We start from the raw sequence: 26,311 nt of genomic DNA on the forward strand, positions 1-26,311 counted from the left end.
AATTTTCCAATTTTGAGCTTCACCCCCTGATAATGGCCTGCGTTATAATTTGAGAATCTCCTTCCAGATGAAGTCTCTCCACACCTATCCTTTTGGCCAAATTCACTGACATGGAGCCAAGATCCATTTGGGCAAACAAAGCCCGCTCCATCCCGCGTCATCTTCAAGACATTGTCAAGGCCTCCACACCACTCCTCATGGATGCAACCACACAGAATCCATTCTACCTTCTCCTTGTCTTTGAGCTCGAAGCACCAAGCCGCAAACATGGATGCAATGTCGGCATTGGTGCGGTATTTGAACTGAGCCCACAGATATTCCTCCCCAAGGACAATCTTAACTCGGGCGAGGAAGTCTTTCTCCTCAAAGCAAAACATGTTCGCCAGCCTTTCATCTGAAATCTGTCCCCAAAACGCCACCATTGGTCTCGCAGCTTGCAAGGAGAAGTTTGGTTCCATTTCAACTGTAAACTAGGAGCTCTGGGTCGAAATGAATATTAGCAGGTATCTTCTGATGAAATGTTTCCTTCTCTCACAGCGGCTTCGCTCATTAAACATTAGCTTGTGTTGCAAGCAAAACACCCCTCCCAATATAATCGGCCTTGGCTGGGGGGCCATTAATGCGATCAGCCTTTCAAAATGGCAGTGCTCGATGGATATGACATTGTTTTGATTTCGCGCGCGAGTGGTATAGAGTGCGTTGTTGGCATGGTCAATCATGGCCGATCATTCATTTTCTTCACTCTCTCCACCTCACTCGAGAGATTTAGGGGAGATTTACATTGGCCAAAAGGATAGGTGTGGAGAGACTTCATCTGGAAGGAGATTCTCAAATTATAACGCAGGCTATTATCAGGGGGTGAAGCTCAAAATTGGAAAATTGATAGAGATATTCAGTGCATTAAAAATCATCTCAATTCTTTCCATAGCTTTACAGTGTCTCATGTGCTTAGAGAAGGAAATAAAGATGCTGATTTGTGTGCCAACCAAGCCTTTGAATTGCAGGTTGGCGAAATAGCATTAGATACCTACCTTCCCAACGGTTATATCTTGGAGTGATTTGAAGTTTGCCTCAGGGAATTGCTTTGGGTGGCGAAATTTACCAATGAAATGGAGATGATCAAGGGAAACAAGTGGACAATCACAAATTTTTAATGCTCGTCAAAACCAGGAGATAATGTTGAACAGCTTGAAAGAATGTTATTCATAGTGATGAACGCTCTGTTTATTAGAGCACCCAGAATCTCACATCATGGCCAGCAAATTATCAAGTCCCCAAAAAGAGCTAGTTTAGGTAGAGAAGTTCTCTGGACTGACACTGATATGGTAGAGAAGAAGGCTTTCTTACATTATAATCAAGATGCTATTGAAGGAGTTGCTTCAGACTTCATAAAACCCTCACAAACAGCCTTAGAAATGCCAAAGATCATGACCCAAAACTCTGAAAAGGGGCCTATGAGTTCACTTGCACATGTGGCATTCTCTACATTGGTGAGACTGGTTGATCCTTTCAAATAAGAACCAAGGAGCCTACTTTGGATATCCAACATCGTAGGGTGAAAAAATCAACATCAGCTGAACATGAAAAGTACATAATTTCTCAATGCACATAAGAGATACAAATATTTTGGCTATCAAGAGTCAGTGTAAAGACAGAAAAATTAAGGAAGCTGTAGAGATTCAGAATCAATCTAGAACTACTAGTAGGAATGATGGTTGGAAGCTCAAAAAACTTGGAAGTGTTTAATTTACACATCCAGCGAAAATATAGTTGAACTTGAAGAAGATTTTAGTGATTTCCAGGAGACTCTTTTTCTTTGGATCAAGCATTGGCCTTAAACTATACCTTGATGATGGGCCCAGTAGTAAGGCCTGAAATGTTGGATAGTAATTTTTTGATGCAGGATGATCGATAACTGCAAACAATCATACATTGCAATTAAGCTAATTTGCAAAACAGCAATCTGTTTTATTAACTAAATCAATATCCTGCATGATTTGGAAGATAGAGAGATTGAACATGATGATAGTCTATTTTTCTTCCCAGTGAATAAGTTGCCTATAATGTTTTAAGGTTTTGCAGCCTCACTGGTCTTCCTTGAATTCTTTTAATCCAAAGATCTGTGCCCTTTTGGATAGATTTTTTATTTTAGATCTGACTGAAGCTGTGTTTGGAGATGAAGAATAAGGCATGTCTACTTTGTTAAATATCTTTTAGTTCACTTCAAAAGCTGAATATGGCATGTCTGGTAATTGTTACTAAAGCAGAATGACACATAGAATAGTCTGTTCATTTTGACTTTTTGTTTTCATATTTTGGGGAATGATAGATATTGAGGAATATTTCTTTAGCCGCTCTAGTTTTTTCATAAATATATATATACTTGTGAAATCATATTCCTTGGTCATAATACCAAATTATGTAGAGAAGGGACGGAAGAATAACAGAGTAAAATTCACCAGCTTAGGCTAATGGGATTTGTTGACAATTACTTGTTCTTGGTATTTTTTATTTGGATTTCAATATGAGTTTCAGATTGATCCTCTATTTACTTCTTACACAACAATAAGCTTTTAATAAAATTTAAGCTTGGCTAGAAAATACAACTAGCAGATTGATTGTTTTAAGCTAAGTCACAGGGTTCGTCGAATTTCGGCCATAAAGTTCGAAATTCGGCGAACCTAAAATTTCTACATGAAAATCGTAAAAATTCGCCTAAAATTCGTGTTAAGAATGGTGAGCATTTTTATTAGAGTTTTTGATAAGATATTTTAACTAGTAGTGCCCGTCGTCGATTGAAAGTTGAAACACACGAGAAATCTCTGAAGTTGAAGAGGTTGCAGTCAACTGAGCACATCATAGGTTGCGGGCTCTAAACTTATTGTCGTCAACACGACTCTTGTCAATGTTTGCAAACTTGCGCGACTCAGCCAACAGCCATTCCAAGCCTGCAAGTGTTTAGGGTTTTTTATTTAGTTTTTTCTCTTAACGTTTTTTTAATTTAGTCTCATTATCGTGTTCAATCTCTCAAATGTTTATGGTTTTGTATGTGTGAAAAGAAGTCCTCTCCTTTCTCATCGATCGAAGGTACAATGTCGATGCTATTCCACAGTGGGGTTTTTCAGAAAATTTAATATATGCATTTTTTATTATAGAGTTCATAACTATTATTTTATTGACAATTCAACATTTACTATTATTTTAAAAAAAATTCTTAATATTTTTTTTTGGGTAGGTAATAGGCCGAAGCCGCAATATTTTGAATTATTATTCTTATTATTATGTTTGATTAGATTGACCCTAGACCTTCCCCATTTTTATGGAAGGCCAAGAGTCACAGCTTAGAATTCCACTTTAGATGTCCCTATTGGGAATTGAACTTGGGTCTCCACAGTGAGAACCCAGTGTTTTAACCAGTTAAGCTCAACCCCTTGGACAAAAAAATTCTTAATATTAACATTCAATAAACTAAAATATTTAATTTAGATTTTAAATTAGTAATATATAAAATTTAGAAAATTTAAATTGTTTTGTTTTAAAATAAACAAATATAATTATTGCATTAAAAATTGAAACTTATTAATAGTATAAATTTATTACAATTTATTTAATTTTAATATAATATTATTTTATTTTTTAATAATTTTAATTTAATATATATATATTAAAAATTATTTTTAAAAAAATCGAATTTATATAAGATGAATTTAATAACGATTTTTCTTCTCGAATTTTCCCCCTCGCCGAATTTCATCCAAATTTTATTGGTGCCAAACTCGAACCTTGTGACTTAGGTTTTAAGATAGAACTTCGTTTTTGTGTTTTTAAAGTTCAAAATATCAAGTTATTTTAAAATATGACTTTTTATTTATTTTTGAAAAGTAATATGCTTGGCTCATACATTTTTGATTTACTTTACTAGAAAGTACTCAGCTATATGTGCTATGGTGCCATATGTATCTTCATTCTTTTTCCCTGAAGTTGCACAAAATAATGATCTTCTCTATGCTGCTAGCTATTGGAGAGCAAAATACAAGAGGCCAAGTCGAAGAAAGATACGTTGAAAGCACGAGCACAGTCTGCAAAGTTTGTAGACACTTACCTTTTTGAATTTAACATTTAGAGTTGAGTACTTTGTTTGATGTAAAATGATATTCTGTTAAAGGATTTTGTTACTAGGCTCAATTTGAGATTTTGCATTCTGTTTGATTCAGGACTGCACAGAAAGTAAATGAGATGTTGGGCACTGTCAATACAAGTAGTGCTCTTGCTGTTTTTGAAAAGATGGAGGAAAAGGGTATGTTCCTACGTATACTTTAAAACCAATTTTAATAGTGGTTTTATAATGGGAAATTTGTCTAATAGATTTTACATTCTCAAATGCTTGCAATTCTATTGTTCTCATTTGAGCTCTTCTTTATTGTGGTCATTATTTGTTGTGCTAATATTGTTATCTAGTTCAACCCATGATCCACTGTTTACACTCAACAAGAGAAGGAATATGTACAATTAAAGTAAATAAAAAAAAACAGAATCAGTTTAGACAATTCATTAGAAGACTAATATATTACATGCGAGGAATTTTAATAGCATATTCAAATGTTTGATATTTATTAGCTGAGCCTCTTTTTTTCTAGATCGATTCTTCATCTATCTTATAAACCTCTCTTTTCACTTTTAAAATATTTATCCATTATGTTTATAGCTACAAGATTGTTGGACTTCTTTGGCATATGTTGACCTTAATGTATGGTGAACACTTGTCTCTTTCTTCCATCAAAGCATAATGGCTGCTTACATCAGGTGAACTATTATTTTGAAATCAAAATCAGATTTATATTATTGTGTGACTAAAAGAAGCCAACAGGATTGAAAGGATTAATAATATAAAAGGTTCAACTAGTTATCTAGTGCCTAAAGCATCTCAGTGGGATAAATATAGACACAAAGCGTATTAGAAATAACAAACTGATGAATGTTGCCACGACATTGAAAAAACATGTTTTGTAATAGTGTGCAACATGGCATGTTATGTTCATTCTCTCTCTTCCAAACCATGGACAACCTCCTTCAACCCTCTTACTGAACCAATTAGTGTGCGTCCAGTGTGGGTTCATCTTCCCAATCTTTCCCTTCATATTTGGGAGAATTTTTGTTTTGAGGCCATTGGCAACTCTATACACTTCTCGAAGGTTGATCATACCACTTCCTCCGTGGGTCTTTCCACATTCTCACGCATTCTGATCGATATTGACATCTCCATACCTCTTCTTGGGGATGCGGTTCTTATGGTTGGGGATAGGCCATGGACTTAGTTGCTGGATTATGAGGGCCTCATTGTCGTTGTTGCTTCTCTACTAGCCACTTGGCTACGGACTGTTCTCTCTCACACCGTGAAGGCACTGGCACTTGGTGGAAGGACGCTCATGATGATCACCTGATTGTCCTGGCTTCTAATTCTTCCTCTGATGACTCTTCACAGGATGTTGATGATTCCTCACAAGCTGATGTTGTGCCTCCTACTACTGGTACGGCCTCCTTAGGGCCCATGGTTCCTCCTTCACCTCGTGCTATTGGTGTGCTCCCGTCTGGACCTATGGACCCTTCTCCACCTGTTACTCCTATTCTGCTCCAGCCTTCAATGGTGGATTTGTCGCTTAGTCAGCATTCTACTTCTAGTGCTGGCAGTCCCACTAAGGGGATTCCTCTTGCTCTCCCTTGTGTTGGTGTTCCAAATGATTGTGTTGTGTGGACTGTTGTTTGTAGATGGAGGAAAGATCGTTCTTCCTCTTCTTCCCAAACTCTTCCCTGAGTTGTTGGTTAAAATTTCTACCCACCCTTGATGTGGGTTACTAGCTGCTTGCTAGTGTGTTGTAAATGGGCTTTTCGGCCTTTGCTGTCAGTGGTCTGTTCTTGACCAGTTGTTTGTAGCCTATTTGGCTTGTCTTTGTATAGGGTTAGCACCTTTGTTTTGCTGCTTTATTAATCAAAAAACATGACATGTTATAAAATATCCAGAGGATATTCATGGCAGTAGTATCACTTGTTAAACTAAAGAAATGTAAACAGTATTGAAAGTACTTTTATTGAAGTTTAAGAGTATATGTTAGGAGTATAGAATCAAACTATTGTCATCCATATTTGTGTCCATGTGCTTAGAAGGAGAACTCGATGCTTGCAGAAAGAGAACTTGATGCATTGACTTTTTTAGTTAATGCTCCATGAAGGAGAAGGATTACATGATGATATGAATGTGAAGGCTCAAAAATAATGAAGGGATTTAAGAAGGATATCTGACTTGTAGGTGTTTTATTTTGTCACTTTTTTGACAACACAAAACATAATAGTGGATGAGGAAAGCCTCTTGAAATTTGCAAGGGAAGCTCTTTGATTTAATCTATTTAAAAATCTAAAACAAAAGCATGTCTGATAATATGCATACTGTATAATTTCTTCATTATGATTTTGCCCAAAGATAAAATCAGTAAGTAAATTTGACCTATTCGTTCATCATCTCAAAGGCTAGGGCACAAGACTTTGAAGAACTCCTTTCACCAATGAATTTCTCAGTTTATGATAGCTAAAACATAAACAAAATTCTATCGGAAGATTAAATAGAGATCTTTGGAGTTATCTCAATGATTAATTAGATCTTGAAGAAAGCATAACACATAGAAATAACAACACCTAGAAGAAGAACCGATGAAGACAACTAATAATAATAATAAAATATTCAAAGTCACTTCATAGATCTGAGTAGCAATGCCACACAGAATTAGCATATATCCTTTTATTAATTGGATTCTTACTTTAATGATTATAACACTTGGGATTATACTCGGATGAAAATCTTACAGCATAAACAAGCTTTTAACTTCACATTCTTTACACAATTTTTTTTTAAACAATTTAATTTGACTTAAAACTTGACTGACAATATTTACAGTATAAATTTGGCATCAACTCTCATTACAATTTATGTGTAAATGACACATTTATAGCATTTAGTTGCAACTTCTTGAAATTTCAGTAAAAATAAAATAAAATAAAATAACTGGTTTAAAAGCAATTCTATCTCTATTCTTTGAAAATAATGTAAAATATTACTTTTTTCCATTTTTGCTTCTCATCTTGGGCATCCATCTAAATTGAAGGATTTGATCTTCTGTTTTTGTCTTTAATTTGCTTTAACTAATCCTCATTTCCTCTGATTTTTTTTTTTTTTATTGATATGCTTCATCTTTGGCATCATTTTGAATAAAGGGATAAGATTCATCACTTTTTTACCTTTTCTTCACTTTATTTTCCTTCCAATTTTCACTTCAGTGCATATAAACTTGGGCGCCACTTCTCCTTTGTAGAAATCTTCGTTTTGGCTAGAAAAACATGCTAATTAGTGTCTCAAAAAAGATGGGCACCCAATTGTTTTTCAATTCAATTTTAGCATTATTAAATATTTTAATCTGTTTCTCATCGAGGATTTGCTTATGTGGACACCAATTTGGAGTTACTTTGATTTTGGCACTCATTGTGAATTTTCCTTGATGGATACCTAATCGGGAATTCCATGCCTTGAACACCAAAAACAAAAGTTGGCACTCATCAGGAGTTTCTCTTAGTGGACACAAAAATTGGAAATTGATAACTTGGATGCCAAAACTGGAGATTTTAAAATGTGATTCCAAAATGAACAAGGCATAGGTGTCTAGAGTGTTCTTTGATCAGTTTTCAAATGATTTCAAAAACCTATTAATCTTTCACTAAAATGACTCAATTTTTCCATTCTCAAACACTACATAAATTCTTTGACTTATAGATGATTTCCATCACTTTACTACCTTTTGTATTATTTACCTTTTGCATTGCCATGTATTGTTTTTTGTTGAAAAAGTACGAAAAACAAAAAAAATTGCTTTCTAGATATAAACTGTAATTTTTTTGGTGATCTCCTTAATACAAGAAGGCAAAAAAAAGCAAAAATATTATCTTTTTCCTTTGTTGATGCTAGAGCCTCCTTTAGGATTCATAGCTTGATTATCTTTGTGACAAACAACTTGCATACATCGTTAGTAGACCAAGATAGACCCATACTTAAGGAATTAACCATTTCGACGGGAAAGATAACATAGTTGATATTGATGTGACAAGAAGGCCTTGACATTTGGCTACATATATGCACGAGGCCTTCACTGGCTAGGCAATATTATATCACGTGCATTCATATTGGGGGGTTTAATATCCCAAAAATGAGGGTGCAATATATTGCCTATCCGTGAAAATAGGGGGGTTTTTCATTCCGGCTATGAAAAAATACAATATTTGGTGAAAATAGGGGGGCGTTTAGTTCGGGTTGTGTATAGGGAGGAGGTGACAAAAAAGGAGTTTAGGGCAATATTTTTTGAAAATAGGGGGATTCTTTAGTATGCCATGAACACATGTGCTATAACCTAGGTTCACTAAGTAAAGCCCTTGTGCATATATGATTAAATATATATTTTAGGGCAGCGAATTCAAGGACTGTGAGACAAACTTGGGTCATAGGAGAACTACAAAATCTCTAGTGAGTAAAAAGATCAGTACCATTATCCATTGGGTGATACAGTTGAACCAATTTTATACTACAACAGAAAAATAAAATAAAGAACTGAAAGTGAAACACATAACAAACACATCATTTGAAAGGAAAACTTAATGACATCATGGATATATGGAAATGATAACATAACCAATCTTCCTACCTATGGACAAGAACAAAACATGTGACTAAGTGAAATCATTAAGGGGTTGGGAAAAATAATATACCTTCCATATAAGCTGGGGTTCTAACTGCAACAACTCATATTTTGAAAACCTTGGCAAATTGCTCATGAAGATCCCAAATTCAGATAGATAGGAATGGTCATGTTGTAAAAGTTTCAACACACATTGATTGATGTGCTTTGGTTTTGGATGATTTTCTTCCATTCTAAAAAATCTCTCAAGCTTGTGAAAATATTGTTCCTCTTGTTCAAGTTATTTGACCAAATCTAGCAACTATATCACATCAATGGGAAAATGATCTACACATATCTGATTTGATCCTTGTCACCTATCCCTTCTATATACTTCAACAAAAGTTAAAGCTGTTGAAAGAAATTTTTTCTTGTTGGTTTGTTTTTAAATCCACTATTGATATTAGTGGAGCACCTAGTGGTGGGAACACTTCTTGAACATCTTCGTTGATTGAATCTTGATTTGACAACCCATCTAGGTCTGAATGTGAGAGACCATCAAGGTCCAAGTCTTCAACAAAATTGACTTCAATGAATTTCTTTAAGAGGGAGAAAACAGTTAGGTTCTTGGTTATCAATCCTATTATTGTTGTCTCGGTATGAAGTATGAACATCTTTCTTTGATGGCATATCATTTTATTTGATCGTCCTTTCTTCTTCTTCTTCTTTGATATCTTGAAGAAAAAGATCCACTTCTTCACCGACATATGAAATCTATTGAAGACAAGGATGAATTAAAACTCAAAATGTTTATTGTGCCCTCCACTAAAAGCTTGCTCTCAAGGACTTGTAGAAAACTATCAAGATCTGGTACAAAATCTTTCTCATGGGCTTTCAATCTTGCACGTGTCTTTAAAATTGAACTATGTTTTGGATATTGTTCTTCATCTACTATGATTTTTCATTAACATCATTAATAATGTCAACCACCTAGACTTGAAGCTTATGATCAATACAGATTTTTGAATCCACTAAACTTATAGTAGCAACCTCTTGAGATAAATAAACATTTGGATCTTCTAACAGTGGAGTTAGATGTTGAAGAAAAACATCAATTTCTAGCATGATATTTTTTGTTTCTTCATTAGATATCTTCCGAAATTCTTTATCCTTAGTGCCTACGGAAAATGTTGCATTCAAAGCTGAATCCTCTTAAGAGAAAAATATCTTTGTCTTCTTTTTGATTACATCTAGTGTAGATGTTTCAAGCAACCCTTCAAAGGAACAAAAAGCCAAATAGATTCATCATCATCCTCTCTAGCACAACTCCTCATTGAAAATACCTAGATCTTCATTATGTTTTATGCATGCTTGGGAGACTTTATCCTTATCAGCAAACAATGATATGCCCTCTTTTGAAAACAAATTACAATTGGTCACTTCTCCCATGGATGTTCCTCTTGCATTTTCTCTTGAAATTCTTTCTTTCATAGCTGCTTGATTCCACATATAGAATTTTTGAACCAATTTACTTTTCTAGCACAAATTGGTCAATCTTGAATATATTCTATAGAATTGCCATTGGGCTCTGTTGTGAGGTATTCATACATCGCCCCATTGCAAATGGGGACCCCCACTTTTTCGCTTTCTAGGTTAGTCGTCTTAGTTTAGTTGTTAGTTGTTGTCGAGTCTTTGCTATTAACCTTTTGTTTGTAGTTGCTCAGGAGCTGATCAAGTCTCTCTCTTTGAGATGAAGTAAAGTTCAACACTCCCTTTGCCCAGTCAAGGCATAATCCCTTCCACTTCTCCTAATTCTGTCAGTGGGCGCCCAAACCCGATCACTCCCATTTCCATTCCTCACTATTTCACCATTCCATTTCCTTCTATTTCCACCTCCCCTATCACGCTTCACTTCCATTTACCATATCCTCTACCCCTTCCACTACCTTTACCTTTGCCTCCATTACCCCTTCCATCTCATTCACCTCACTACCTTTCACCTATAACCTCGCCTAAACCCCATCCCATTATAACCTACACCCCCTCTACCCTTTCATTACCCCCTTATACCTCCCATTACATTTTACTCCCCAACCTCCCCTAATTCCATCCACTACCCCTTATACCTCCTAACCCCTCGTATCTCCTACTTCCATCATTTATATCCCTTATGTCCCCCTTTCCTCCAACATCCCATTCCCCCTCTTTCTCCACGTAGCAGCTACCCTTAACATTTCCTACCACTCCCCCCTCTTATTTCTCTCCACCGTATCACATTACATGCTGGGCACTCCAAGATGGAGAATTAAATAAGTTTTTTTTCCTAAGGAGTCTTTGCTGGGACCCACCAACCACTGGCTGAGAATGTAAATCTGTTTTTGTTTTGCATTGCATGGGCCCCACCAAAATTTTGAAATGAAAGAAAAGGTTTTTTTAATGAGTTTTAAATAAAAGGGAGAGCCTCCACCTCACTCTACCCCTTCATCCCTTCCACCTTATCCCCTCCGTGGCACTTCTTTACCACATTACCCCATCTTCTTTGCCACAATATCCTCTTTTCTATTACACCTTTCCACTCCCTTTTCACACCCGTGGCATATTTGGGCTCCACAAAAACTTTAGGATGGAGAATATAAAGCACATTTTACTGTAAATTTAATCCAAATCTCCAGGTTCACAAGAGAAGATTCGCTTCAAAGCTGGTGAAATCATTTTTTTTGAAGACATTCACTGAGGATCGCCCAGCTAGTGCATACAGCAGCAACTGTGATATTGATCAAATTCTGATCGTTTTGAGGCAGCAATCTTGATCTTTTACTTCAATGAATTCACTTTGGCATTATAATCATTAGAGATCACCCCAAAGGCAATCTGATTCACTCACCGATATATGATCAAGGAGATTTTGTTTTGAACTCGGCTGAGCTTGAAGGACCACGATATTGAGTTTTGATACTTCAACAGTGATTGAAAGGGCAGTGAATTTGTCACTCTTCAGCAAATTTGACCTCCAAGGTGGCAATATAAAGTTCAGATCTGAGACTTGAATCATTTCAGTGGTTATCCAAGTCCAATCAAGGTGGCTTCATTAGAAATGATTTTGTGCCTTTGAAAGTGTAACATACCAGGTCAGCTAGTTGACAAAGCTTTGAAGGTTTTCAATTTCACCGATCATGTTTTGGTTTGCAAAGGTCCCCTAATCTGGCCTATCATGTTTGCCAAGCTGCCTGAGTTAGCTGATCAAATGGGGTGATGCAAAGACATTCGAATTAGCTGATCAAAGTGTCAAGTTGCAAAGTAGGGCATTAAAGTTGCTTATATCATCAACTACAAAGCAACATCAAATGGCCGCTCAAGTCAGAGAATGCAAAGAGACTTCAAAGACCACCTAGCATCCCTGAAATGCAAACGAATTTTAAAATTTTGCCTAATGTAATAAAAAATCTGACTAAGTGTTTGAAGGGCAAATAAGAAGTTTACTTCATGTTCGGGCCTATGAGAGCGCACTTCACAAACTGAAACAGAAGAGAGCACTTCACAAATTGGATGATATGAGCGCACTTCACTACTCACCCACATGAGCGCTTCACAAATTGGCACAGAAGAGCGTATTTCACAAATTGGAGGATATGAGCGCACTTCAGCACTTCACAGATAGGAAGGGATGAGCGAATTTTATGAACATGTTAAGTGGAGCGACTTCATGACTTGAAGAAATGGAGCGACTTCATGAGTTAGGAATTTGGAGCGAACTTTACCTTCAAGCCTTCATGAACGAAATGGAACGAAGGGAATTTGAGAACACTTACTTCACGAACTCAACATTTGGAGCGACTTCATGAGTTCAAGATTTGGAGCGAATTTCCTACTTCACGAGTTCAACATTTGGAGCGAATTTCATGAATGAGAAAATTGGAGCGAATTTCACCTTGAAAGCTTCATGAGCGAAATGGAAGATAAAGAAATGAAGGAAATTTGGGACCACTTACTTCATGTTCAAGTATTCACAAGTGAACTTCTGACTTAGCCTTTTGGAGCGAACTTTTGGAGTGAACTTTACAAAATGAACTTCATGAATCAATGAAATGGAGCAGACTTTATACAAAATGCACTTCATGAGCTAGGGAAATGGAGCGAAATTCATGATCAAAGGTAGAAGAGCGAATTCAAGTGTATTGAGAAGCATGAGTGTACTTCATGAGTTTCAAAATCAGAGCGACTTCATGAGTTAGAGATCAAGAGCGACTTCATGAGTTGATGATTAGGAGCGAACTTCACGAGTCAAAGATTTGGAACGAACCTTATCTTCAGGCCTTCATGAACGAAATGGAACTAGAGGAATGAAGGAAATTTGAGAGCACTTACTTCATGTTCAAACACTCAAGATAAGTGACTTCATGACTTAAAAACATTTGGAGCGAATTTCCTACTTCATGAGTTGAGAAATTGGGGCAAATTTCATGAATAAGCCCACATGAGAGAATTTCAACTTCATAACTCATGGTATATGAGCGAGTTTTACATTTTGAGGATGAATGAACTTCACAAAATGGTGTATATGAGCTAACTTCATGAACTCACCCACATGAGCGAATGTCATGATTTAATCTACATTAGCAACTTCATAATCTTAGGAATCTGAGCGACTTCAAAAATCAATGCACATAGGCAACTTCAGGAAATGAGATACATCAACGAAGTTCAAGAATCCAAGGGTATGGGTGAAGCTCAAGAAAATGGAGGAGAGCAAGTTCAAAAGACGAGCAACTTAATGAACATCAAGGGTGGAGTAAACTTCAAGAGCTCCTCTCCACGAGTGAAAAACAACTTCAAGTGTTGCTTCATGAGGGCGAATTCTCTTTATATGCTCTTATTAAAACTATATATCAAGTGTATTTGATACTTGCTTGTTTGTTTTGCAGGAGATGGAGCAAGATACAAGGAGGACCTCTTCAAGAAGCTTCATCAACAAACACAAGAACATCAAGGAAGAGGAGATCTCAAAGTGTTTAAAGACTCTCACCATCTCAATTGCATGAAGAAGACTCAAAATGCTACTAGGTTGAAAGACTTCAGATGTTCAATAATTGCCAGCAATAGAACGAGATATCTTCAAGGTTCTCATTCTATCACATTGACATGGAGAAATCACAGGAGTGCAAAGGAGAAATCATCCAACTACCTCAAGGCACTAGAGCATAAAAGAAGAATAATCTACATGATGGAAGGATGTTTTACAATCTTGAATTTCCTTCGGGAATACAAGAATTGAAGTCAGTACAATGAAGAGCTACATTCAACCAGTTGCATAATTCATCAAGTATGTCAAAAACGAAGGAGGATCAACCAAAGTCATCACAAGACCTACATCGAGCATGATTAAAGAAGCAGATAGTTTCAGAAGAGTTAATCAAAGTTTCCTTCTCATCATCGTCATCACTTTAAACAAGCCGGATAATATTGAGTATCAAGAGATATCTCTCAACATTCCTTCATGATGATGAATCAAATCAAGTCTACAAGTGCAAGTTGAAGTGGCATCCCAGATGGTGTCCCAGTCACTATTCCTCCAGTCAGAAAGGTCCACATCAACATGTCTAGATGCAATACACCTAGGTCATACATGGATGCACAAATTCCGATGTACCTACCCCTGATATCTATTGGTCCACACTCATTGAATGTAAATTTTTCATTGGCTAAGAAGAGTTTGTTGTAACAAACCCTAATTAGGGTTTCATTGTAAAATCTTGGCCATTGATGGAAATTCGATCCTAGCCGTTCATTGTAAATGAGATCTCAATATAAAGCTCAAGCTCCTCATTTTGAAAAGGTTAATAGCTAGAATAGTGAATAATTAGCAAATATACAATCTTAGAAGGATAGAATAGAAGTAGATTAGAAGGAAGAATTGTTGATATGACTTGTAAATGAAATAATCTTTTCATTGAAGTTGTGGTGAAATTTGTTATTTCAACAAGCCTCATGGTTCTACTTCCCTATTTATTTTCATGTTAATTAGATTGAATGCAAGGGTTTGTTGAATGTATTCATGTAGAATCCGCCTAATCCATACCACTAGCCTCATGCTGCTTGTAACTGCGCCTTGTGTGGTCAGCTGGAATGATATGAGCTTAACTTCGAATCGTTCTACACTCATTGCTTATGCATTAACTTGAATGGTGATCAATGTTTGATGGTATTGATTCAAACATCTTTGAAACATCCTTAGAAGATTGCACTGAGCTTGTGCCAAATTGTTCAAGCTGATGGTGAGATCTTGTTTAGTAGGATTCCATCTAATCATTCACCCATCTTCCTGCATTCTTAGGATTAGAATAAACTCTCTCAACCCCTCATCTTTTGCCATTTTTTTTAATTTCTAGTTAGTCTAGGATCAAAATCATCACCATATTCATCACCATATTGTAACATCAAATGATCTAAGTTCTAGCAAATCAAGCATTCAGGCATTCAAATGTGAGTCCCCTTGTGATTCCAGCATAATTACATCAACCAACAGAGCTTATCCACACGTAGTGACCCTACATTCATGAACCTTGGAGTCTTCTCAAGTGATCCTTAAGCTAATCTTCAACATTTGAGAGATTTTGTTCAAGAGAGGATAAGATACTCTTGGGTATTTTATTTTGTGTTCACATGTGCATAAAAAACACATCAACAGGCTCATCTCAAAGACGTTGAAAATTACTTGAAAACCTTTGATAATTTGATATCGGAGATAACAAGAGTTGCATCATGTAATACATCTCTAGACAATTCCAAGCATCATGATTGCTTGTCTCATGGAAAGAGCTAAAAATATGTATTATCTCTTTGATGCTGCCCCTAAAATTGCTGAGTTGAAACTGTCGGTGATATCAGTCACCATTTTCTATAGCAAAGGCTTAGTGAGACTTTGAACCATGTGCCTGATTGTATCTTTTTTTATTTGTCCTGTAGTGATCATGTTGTCTTTGAACTTAATTGCTTATGTTTGTGCCTCTTCTATCTTATCTACTTTATCAGTTTTGAGAAAAAAAGCAATTTTTGAAGAAAGAGTGCTGATGAAGCAACAACTTAGGAGAATCTGATGGAGAAGGTTTTAAAAGATTACCGGACCTTCCAACAAGTTAGTTGGATTGTGCTACAAACTCCCTCATAGGTTCATTGAGAGTTGAGCAAAATTAAAATTTGAAACACAAGAGAAATTTAACGAGCATGGTCCTCTGATTAGTGATGCAACACGGAGTGAAGTGATGGAATCAATTTGTGGCTACTCCAACCATACTTTCGACAAAATTTCTGATTGCAACATTTTCATGAGGAATCCCCAATATGCTGCAAGTAGTAGTAAATGTCAAGATATGCACATAGAGATGCCGTGTGTGAAGAGCACTCGATTATATTGAAGGGAAGGCAGGGAGGGAGGGTGAATCAGTATAACAACAATCTTTTACTTTTTCAAAACTTAATCAACCACAATAGTTATGTTTCAAAACTTAATCATCCACAACAATAACACACATGCAAGATCTAGCAATAAGGAACACAAGACGAACACACGATTTATGTGGAAAACCTTGCAGGAGAAAACCACAGCAAAATATTGCTATATAAAACTCATTTTCAAACTTCGTAGCCACCAACCCACATGAGACACTAATCCCCTCAATTCGTAGGCACCAACCTAGTGGAGACACCAATCCCCACAATTTGTAGGCACCAACCTTCCAGAGGCACTAACCCCCACAACTGAGCACCAACTCAGCAAGAGACACCATTCTCTTCTACATTGAAAGGCACCAACCTCTCCAATATCTGCTCTTAAACGTCACTTATTTCTGCTCCAATTCTACCTTAATCTTTGCTCCAAATCTACCTTATAACTCTGCTCACGTTCACCTTATATCTCTGCTCCGAATCTGCCTTATATCTCTGCTCAAGATCTGCAATAAAGTCTGCTCCAAAATGATGCAATTTATGATCCAAATTCTGCCCTAATCTTTTCTCCAAATCTGCTATAAATCTGCAATAATGACTACTCCAAGATTGCCTTATATCTCTGCTCAAATGCTGATATGAATCGCCTCAATAGATTGATATATATTGCCTCTCTATGCTAGCATGATTTGCCTCTATAATTTCTCTATTCTGCTATAAAGTTCCCTCAAAAGCTCTGCTATTAAATATCCTTGAATTTGCTTACAAACTTCTGATATGTCTGCTTATAAAGTCTGATGTAATTCTGCTCTTAAATATGCTCCAAAGATCTGCTCTAATATGCTTCAAGGATCTTCTCATAAATTCCCTTTGGATCTTCTCATAAAACTCTTTTACATCTGCTCTCAAATCTGCTATGAATAGGAAAGATATTCATTAATTGCTTTCTTTTTAATCCTCAAAACATCATCTATATATACCTTGCAGTAGCACCTCTTCGCCCAAGAGATGCAACTCTCCAAAGAGTTCGGCCATACCAAGATTTTTATTTATTTAATTTTACTTGCCCAATATGGGCGTTCATTTCAAGGAGGTTGGCCCAATAAATAAGATTAATTTAATTGACATTTAAATTACCTAGGGTTGGCTAGCAAAGAAGAACTTGGGTGGGTCTACATAGATAAACATAAATTTATCTATTAAATGCAATTAAAACTCAAGTTTCGGGCACCAAAAATGATTCCTTCATTTCTTGCTGATGTTTTGCTGATGAAGTCGGCCATGATCATGATTTGCTTCAGCAATAGGGTGTCTTATGACAGTGATCAGAATCTGAAAGCTTCTTCAATGACGACAATATGAATTCCTTTGACATCACTGACAATATTGCCAACAACACTCACTGTAAAATATAAAAATATTAGTTCTTTTGCTCAATGGTAAAAAAAATTGTTCTTGAGCCCAATGGAAAATCATGGCGAACTAGAAGGCCAAAGGATTAATGATGGCTCCACATTGCAAGACTACTTTTCTCCAAGTATAAAATTGGATAGATTACTATATCAGAGTTAATTTTATATGGCAATGAATTTATTGGTGTTGTTATTCACGTTTAACTATTATAAATATTTATAATTTAGATACAAATGCAAAAAAATGCTTATTAATCAATGTTAACTAGCTTAAGACTTAAGTACATTAAATACACCATTAATATATAAATTGGCATCCAACAATATAAATATGAAAATAATGAATAAATAACATCTTCTAAGAATTTAATTGAATCAACTCTATTTCATTTATTATTATAAATATCCTTGAATAATTTAGTACTTATTTACATCACAACACTTGGAAAGGTATCTCTCATGCTAGGAAGATTTCAATGGTATTGGCCCTTTATGGCACTTTTTATAGGACCTGTATAAAAACATAGTGTGTGCCTACTCGCACAAAGCCCTAGCCTAGATAATCCTAGGTGTACTCTGTACCCCAATTTGGGCATTCCCATGTGCCCCTTCTTCAATGCCCATAGTTCACCAAACCACTTGTTCTTTCTTGAATGTTCTTCATGCCTCTTTCCAAGTCTCACATAAATGCTCTATATAAGTAAGGGGTGGTTTTCAGACCTCACAAAGGTTGCTTTTATTTATTATTTAACAAATATAATAATTCCTCTTCTTACAGAATACAATTCCCACTTCTTTGACATGAATCCCCGATGAACCCGGAGGAAGGAAATGTTGTTGATGATGGTTGATGATGCCATAGAATAGTAGGGGCCATCAGTGGAGCTCAGAAAATTGCTCCATGGATCTCATCTGAAATGTTTGATGCTTCTTGGGGCTCCTTTGGTGCCCGTGAAGTCACCGGAACGAGTAGATAAATATAATTATTCCTCTTCTTAAAGAGTATTCATTAATATTCTTCATTAATGTCCATTTTAACCAAAGGATCATTTATCCCTTATTTTTCTCTCTTTTTTAATGCTTTCATAACTTTATTTTCACTTTAGCGGAGAAGTTTCATAACACCCATGGCAATGAAAATGCAGGCAGATTTTCTTTATTGTGAACATCAACCATTGCTTGTTCCTTATGTTTTATCTGGATTTTTTGGATCTGAATTTCCTGAAAAATATTCTTTAGTACTTAAACCATTGGTGAAGATAGAGCTTGACTTGGATGTGCTTGGAAGTCTCTAAAAGATCAGATCAAGAAGCCTTGTCTTCCACCATGATTTGGTGTATAATTTATCAACTAAGATGGAAGTGTAAGATCTCTTCTGCTTGATGATGTTTGTTGATAAGCTGGGAAGGTAGTGTCAGCCGAATCTACTTTCCTTCTTATGTAAACTTTTAAAGCTAGGACTGGTTAGTTCCATGCACGAGGTAAGATGTGTCTTCCTGCTACAAGGCCAACCTTTGTTTTTTTTGTCTATGTAATGTACCCTTTCTAATGATTTAATTTGGTGGAATAAAAGCCCATTCCAAATTTCTCGTGGGCTTAGGGAAAGTGATAAGGAATAGTTTCAATTAATTTTTTTTTTTGATATTTTCTATATTTTCATGATCTGTTTTTTTAGAGGTTTTGGAGTATTTATAGGGCATAGTTTATTTGAAAAATCTTGTATTTCTAGGCTAGGAGAAAGGACATCGCCAAGTTAGGGTGCCTAAAATAAATATTTTATTTTCTTCATGGGCCTTGTTCAAACTCCCATTATTTTTAGCTAGAGAGGTGTTGGAATTTATGCACCCAAGTTAGGCTCCCAAATATTTATTAATTGAAGGCAGTTTCTTCATTTTTGGGCATCTTTGTCTATCATATCGAATCTCTATCAAAATAGCTTGAGCCCCGTGTTTGTCTATCTATTTATTATTTAAGAATGAAACCCCTTGGATTTGGAAATCGGAGGACAAAACCCCTCTGGTTTCGTGAGGCAATTTCATTTAGAGATTGTATTTGGGCTGAAAGGATCTGAGTTGTGAAATTTGTGGTAATATATGAAGCAAGAAATAGCTAGTTTGCAGATTTAGTTTGTAATTTTTCAATTTTTTTTTGGTATTGCTATAATTTCTATTGTGTTTAACATTTTTCTATACATTTTATCACAATATAATAGGCCCAGCATTTTGGTGAATTTTGAATTTCATATTTGCAAATATTTTTCATCTAGGTGGTGTAGTGTGCAAATCTGCATGGTTAAATTAAGTATTTCTCACCATATGCTCTCACCTCACCCTCATTGGATCTTTCTGATTAGAAGGTGATACAAATTTGTTTTAGAATCTAGATGGTTTGTGTTATGTTTGATGATCAAATATTTATTAATTGAAGGCAGTTTCTTCATTTTTGGGCATCTTTGTCTATCATATCGAATCTCTATCAAAATAGCTTGAGCCCCGTGTTTGTCTATCTATTTAAGAATGAAACCCCTTGGATTTGGAAATCGGAGGACAAAACCCCTCTGGTTTCGTGAGGCAATTTCATTTAGAGATTGTATTTGGGCTGAAAGGATCTGAGTTGTGAAATTTGTTGTAATATATGAAGCAAGAAATAGCTAGTTTGCAGATTTAGTTTGTAATTTTTCAATTTTTTTTTGGTATTGCTATAATTTCTATTGTGTTTAACATTTTTTTATACATTTTATCACAATATAATAGGCCCAGCATTTTGGTGAATTTTGAATTTCATATTTGCAAATATTTTTCATCTAGGTGGTGTAGTGTGCAAATCTGCATGGTTAAATTAAGTATTTCTCACCATATGCTCTCACCTCACCCTCATTGGATCTTTCTGATTAGAAGGTGATACAAATTTGTTTTAGAATCTAGATGGTTTGTGTTATGTTTGATGAATGTTTCGTTTCAGATTTCAGTTGAAATCAATTGTTTGAGCATAGCAGTGCATGTCTAATTTTCAGGTGAATTTGAGTCCAGATCTTTTTAATTGTTGTGGGTATTTTAGACTTAAGCATATTTCATATTCAATTGTTTAAAAAACTTTCAAATTTTTCAATTCTATGAATAGTATGATGAAACTTTGATTAGGGTCTTTAAAGTCTAAGATGGCAGCAACGATTCTCCATTTTGATTATGATCAAATTTAAGTTAGGCTGCAAAATTAGAGCTTGAAGGGTTTTGAAAGTGGTGAATGTGAGATTTTTAAACTTCAGCAACATCTGCCCCATAGTGGATGCCAAAAAATGTTATTGTTTTAATTTGTCAGTTTTTTTGACAATACAAAACAGAAAAGTGGATTGGGAAAACCTCTCTTCAAATTTGCAGTTGAAGCTCCTTGATTTAATCTGCTTAAAAATCTAAAGCTTTAACAAGGTTGCTAATATGAACATTGTACAACTTGTTCTTTAGAATTGTGCATGAAGGTAAAATAAATAAACTTGACCTATTAGTTTTTAATCTTAGAGGCTAGAGCATGAGACTCTGAAGAGCTCCTATTCTCGCGAAAGAATTTTCTCAAGTTTTGATAGCTGAAACATAAACAAAAATATTATGCAAAGATTAAAATATAGTTATTTGGAGTTGTATCAATGGTTAATTTGATTTTGAAGAAAATGTAACACATGGAAATAACAATACCTAGAAGAAGAATGGATCAAAACAACTAATGGTTACAGCTTTTAGCTGTAGTTTCTTGAAGTTTCAAAAAATAATAAATAATAGCTTTGAAAGCAATTCTATCCCTATTCTTTGAAAATTATATTATTTTCTTTCCATTTCTCCTTTTCATCTTGGGAATCCATCTAAATTAAGGGCTTTGATCTTGTAATTTTTTCTTTAACTTGTTTTATCTGGCCCTCATCTCTTCAAAAAACTAATAAGATATTTATATGCTTAATCTTTTTTTTTTGCCATTGGTTTACATGTTTGGATCCTAATGAAAACAATACTAGATTAAAGTTGACTAAATCAATATCTATTGATGTAACCTTCCATCTGTAGGCAGAGGATTTATTTGCAGGAAAAATCAGAAGTGAGAACAGCCATTTGACATGGCAAACTGTCATTTGCTAAATTGCTAGTTGATAATAGAGAAACTGCTATGTCACTACATCGAAACCAGCACTGTGAACAGCCATTTGACACACCAAACCTTCATTTGCTAAATCGCCAGTTGATAATAGAGAAACTACTATGCAAGGTTGCATTGAGACGGGGGTATATGGAGACTGGTACCAGTACCGGTATGGCTATTTTTCAAAATAGGGGACACCAATTTTTTTTAATATAATTTAGTAATTTATAGAAAAACTGAAAATAGGCGTATATTTGTAAAACTAAACATGAATATAGACTAAGTGTATAAGGAAATGGCCCAAACCAACAAGTTGAATCTTTCAACTTTCAACATTGCAAATCCTTTTGCTATTCTATGTGATTATATATTTGAGAATTCTATGTGATTATATATTTGAGAATGTGAATATAGATTATATATATGAGAATATGAATTGTTGTCCTCAATTTTTGATTTCAAAAATTGGACTATCACAAGGAAATTTTTATTAAAAAATGAAAATTTTTACTCTATGGCACGCTTCCTGAGGTAGAAATTCGTCCCATCCTTGGACTGGATCGATTGTTGATCCATCCCCAAGCTACGTGTCGAATTTCGTCGCGTTTCGAGTCCGTTTGCTATGTTTTTGCTTCAATGTAGGGGAATTTTTCGATAATTACAAGTTTTTGGGAACTGGTAAAAAGGGTTTTAAAACCCCCTTTACTAGTAGAATGACTTAAAGTGTTTTGTAAAACTTGTAAATGGGTTTTTAAAACCCCTTTACATGTTTTTATGACTTAAAGTTATTTTTTATTTTTAAATAGAACTTGTAAATGGGATTTTAAAATCCCTTTACATGTTTTAAGTAAAATCACTTGTAAAGGGAATTCTATTTCCCTATTACAAGTAATTTTACTTGTATTTCCTTTTCTAAAACCCGAAATTTGCCTTAGAGGCAAAAATATGAACATTTTTAAAACTTGTATTTCCATTTCTAAAACCCGAAATTTCTCCCATGCCTTTGCAAATTGATTTGGGTTCGAATTTTTTGGAAGAAAGATAGGGATTCCTTCCAAAGGCGGATTTGCTGCAACTTTGAAGAATTCAAACCCTTGTTCTACGCATCTATCAAACTGATTTTCGCCATTTGTCTTCTTCAACGTTTTTTTTTCTGAATCATGCATTTGTGCCATTTGCCACGGTTTGGAGGTTCGAATCTGCTCTTACCTAAGGCGTTTTTGATTTAATCATTAATGCGTTGGATTTCAAGCTGCATTCAAACCGTTTTGTGCGCATTTTGGGGAATCGATTTGCAAAAACGCCCTAAAAACCAGTCACATTTTTTGCAAGTTTCGCACCTTTTTCGTTCAAGGTATGCTTTCAATTCTAAATCATTTTTGCTTTCTCTTGTATGTAATGATGAATCGAATCATTTTTGAATTACTTCCTTGGCATTTTTCATGGCGTTTTTATAGCGAATCGGTTTTTCTTTGGTCACCATGCGTGGCTAAGTTTCTTCCTTTGTTTAATTTCTATTTAAAGGGTTTCATCTTCTATGTTTGGTTGACTCCACAAGCTTGGATCTCTCCTCATCTTTGCAAGGTAATTTTTATTTTTATATTTCTCTTTTGTTTCTTTCCTTGCAATTTCCTTGTTTAAGTTTTGGTTTTTGTTCATGTTCGTATTGGGTTTATGAGAGGAAATTCCCCATTTTACAAAGAAATTTGTAAAGAAAAAGTTGTTCTTCCCCATTGAAAATTCTCCTTCTTTACTTGCATTCGGGTTTTAAAAACCCGATTGCAAGTAAAAGGAAAATATGTGTTCTTCCCTCTTTGGACAAAGACTTAACCTTCTTTAGTCCAAAAATCAAGTTTCAAAACAAGAAAGATGTGTTCTTCCAAATATGTTCTTCCCAATTTGCAAAGAAATTTGCAAGTGTGAAAAGTTCTACCTCAAGATGTGTTCTTTCCTTTTTGGACAAAGACTTAACCTTCTTTAGTCCAAAAATCAAGTTTCAATGATGGAAAAATCAAGTTCTTCCCAATTTCGGGTTTTGAAATCCGGATTGCAAGTTGAAAGTCCTTCCCATTTTGGCATGACAAAGTTCCAGGTGATCTTCCCAAAATTCATTTTTACTTATCCGCTTCCAATTCCCTCATCCGTACTAATCATCTTCGTCATTTCTCGCATGCCTAAAATACCTTTTTTCCGTCCATTCCTTCGATTTTCAGTTTGAAAATAAGTTTGCATTTGGATTTAAAAACCCATTGCAAATGCGTTCTTCCCAATTTTCAAACTGAAAATTCATTCTCCTTCCATTTAATCATGCTTCGTGTTTCGCAAGTATAATTGCATTCGGAATTTAAAATCCGATTGCACGTTTGTACTTCCCTCTTGTGTACTTGCGAAACATTTTTCAAAACCCGAAATAAGTCAAAAGCTTATTTTTCTACCCCTTATATCTCCTCTCACAAAGCCAAAATACGAAAGTTGAACTTTCTCATTTGGAGGAGTGAAAATGTCTAAAGATATTGACTTTGATGTTGCCTTGATACTCATGGATTTACATTGCAGCATTCCCGGTTGTGCCCAGATGACAGATGTATCATCATCTCCCACTCCAAAAAAGATGAAATACAGGTATGATAAATACCAGAATGAAGTTCCGCAGTCATAGATCTCCTCCTCCCTTGATCATATCAAGGATACTGAGATAGGGCATGTTGACATTTCCGAATTCATACAAAGGATTGAAGATCCGAAGGAGGGGGATATGCAACGGTTGCTGGACAGCCATATCCATCATGCCGCATCCTTTCCAGTTGCTGCCCTAGAACCAGAATTTATTCTAGCATGTGCTCATCATTTTGACAAAGAGTCACGAGTCATTAGAAATGATGATGGGGAAGTGATCATTCGCCTAGATGCAGAAGCTATAGAGAGGGTTTTTAAAATACCTTCCGAAACCATTTATATAGAGATCTCCAAGCAAAGTGCAGCTGAATACTTTGCCAAAAAGGAGAAAGACTGTAAGCGTCATATCAACAAATGGATTCATGAACCTCGCACTGCGCTTACCAGATGGGCAAAGTTATATCGGTCTGATTTCAAGAATGAAATCGGTGATACTATTACTCTTCTTAGCCATATGATGGGATTGGAACATTCCAATGTTTTTGAACCTTGGATGTACCAATTTATTATGTTAGTAAGGCAGTCTCAGCACATCTGTTGGGGTGAAATCATCAGTGATGCTTTGTGTGAGCAACTTGCAGTCGTCCCTACTACCTTCACCTTCTACATGAATTCATATCTCGTGTATATTGTTGCGTCATTTAGACATTTCCCAGGTCTTTCCACCAAGGGTGACCGCATGCTTGTACCAGTTTGGGAATACTATGATCAGTTGCCTCTAAGATCAAGTAGGTCTCATTTCAGAAGGGTTCAGGACGCTTTCTTTGGTCATTATTTGTGTCAATTTGACAAGAACCTGAAGGACAAAAGAGTCTCAGATGAAGCATGGGAAAAGGTGAAAGAATATGGTTGTTTGTTTCTCCAATTTCCAACTTTTACCTACATGAGAGTTGGATGTTATGGCGGGCAGCCTTACATGCTCCCATGGTACCCAACAGATAAGATTATCCTCATGGAATTGGGAAGGCAGATCATGGCTGTGCATACACACCAGTCAGTTAAGCACAAGGTTGGCATGGGTATTTCTTCCAACAACCCATTGAAGATTGGGCAATATTCTCTAATGACTTCAATCAAGGCCAGGGCTATGGAAACTGAGTTGCAGGAAATCAGACTCAAAAGATTCAAACCTAGAGCTGATTTCGATTACCGAGGCATGAAAGAGAAGATCAAGAAGACCTTCATCCATGTACACCGGATAGAAGATATTTGGGCTGATCTTCGTACCGAAAAGGAGATTCGCAAGATGGATTACTGCCGACTCACTGCAGAACAGATTGTGGATCTAAACCTCGCAAACATGCCACAAGGTATGATTGATGATGGTAACGTTCTTGATCCTGAGTTTGTCAATCAGAATGTTGATGAGGCTCTGCTTCCTTCTATCCACTGGTCCCACAAGGAAAGCACTTCTATCTTGGATAGATTTCAGTCAGTTCTTGCCAATACCAATATCTGGCTTAAGAATAATGGTGTCAAGCTCATTAAGATTAAGGTGGGGAAAGAAGATGATTCTACAGGTCCTCTTGGGCGGAAGTCTGAAATTCAACTAGACAACAAAGAAGGTGCATCCTCTTCTAGTACGAGGATTAAATTGCGGGTCAGCCGTGCGATGGTGCTTCTTCCTCAGGAAATAACAGTTCAAGGCAAGGAGACAGTTGAAAATTCATGTGATTGATCCTGAAGCTTCAGAGGAGGAAACTCAATCTGATAATGCTCCTCAGTCACTTTCTACAGAGTCTCCACATAATTCTCTTTCTTCATTTCCTATTGAGGTACCCATGTTTCCTCCTATGATAGATGTGAGCTCTCAATCTGCTCCTTCAGTTTCGGAATCTCCACAGAAAGTCCTCCCGCTTTCAGCAGCAGAACCATCTCAAGGCCATCCTCAGGAAAGTTTATTGAATATCTTTTCGGAAGATCCTTCATATGTACCTGTGTCTG

The 26,311-nt window shown here is 35.9% G+C and overlaps 1 protein-coding gene across 2 annotated transcripts in view; it reads left to right on the forward strand.

Annotated features, from left to right (window-relative positions):
- Window positions 1-26,311, forward strand: part of LOC131031155 (probable membrane-associated 30 kDa protein, chloroplastic) — a 60,603-nt gene that overhangs the window by 29,195 nt on the left and 5,097 nt on the right. For both annotated transcript variants that reach the window (XM_057962197.2, XM_057962198.2), the window contains exons 7-8: window positions 4,016-4,086; window positions 4,215-4,297. In XM_057962197.2, coding sequence (XP_057818180.1) covers window positions 4,016-4,086; window positions 4,215-4,297 — 154 coding nt within the window. The remainder of the gene's footprint in view (window positions 1-4,015; window positions 4,087-4,214; window positions 4,298-26,311) is intronic.

Source organism: Cryptomeria japonica, chromosome 7, assembly GCF_030272615.1.
Source record: "Cryptomeria japonica chromosome 7, Sugi_1.0, whole genome shotgun sequence".
Taxonomy (NCBI): domain Eukaryota; kingdom Viridiplantae; phylum Streptophyta; class Pinopsida; order Cupressales; family Cupressaceae; genus Cryptomeria; species Cryptomeria japonica.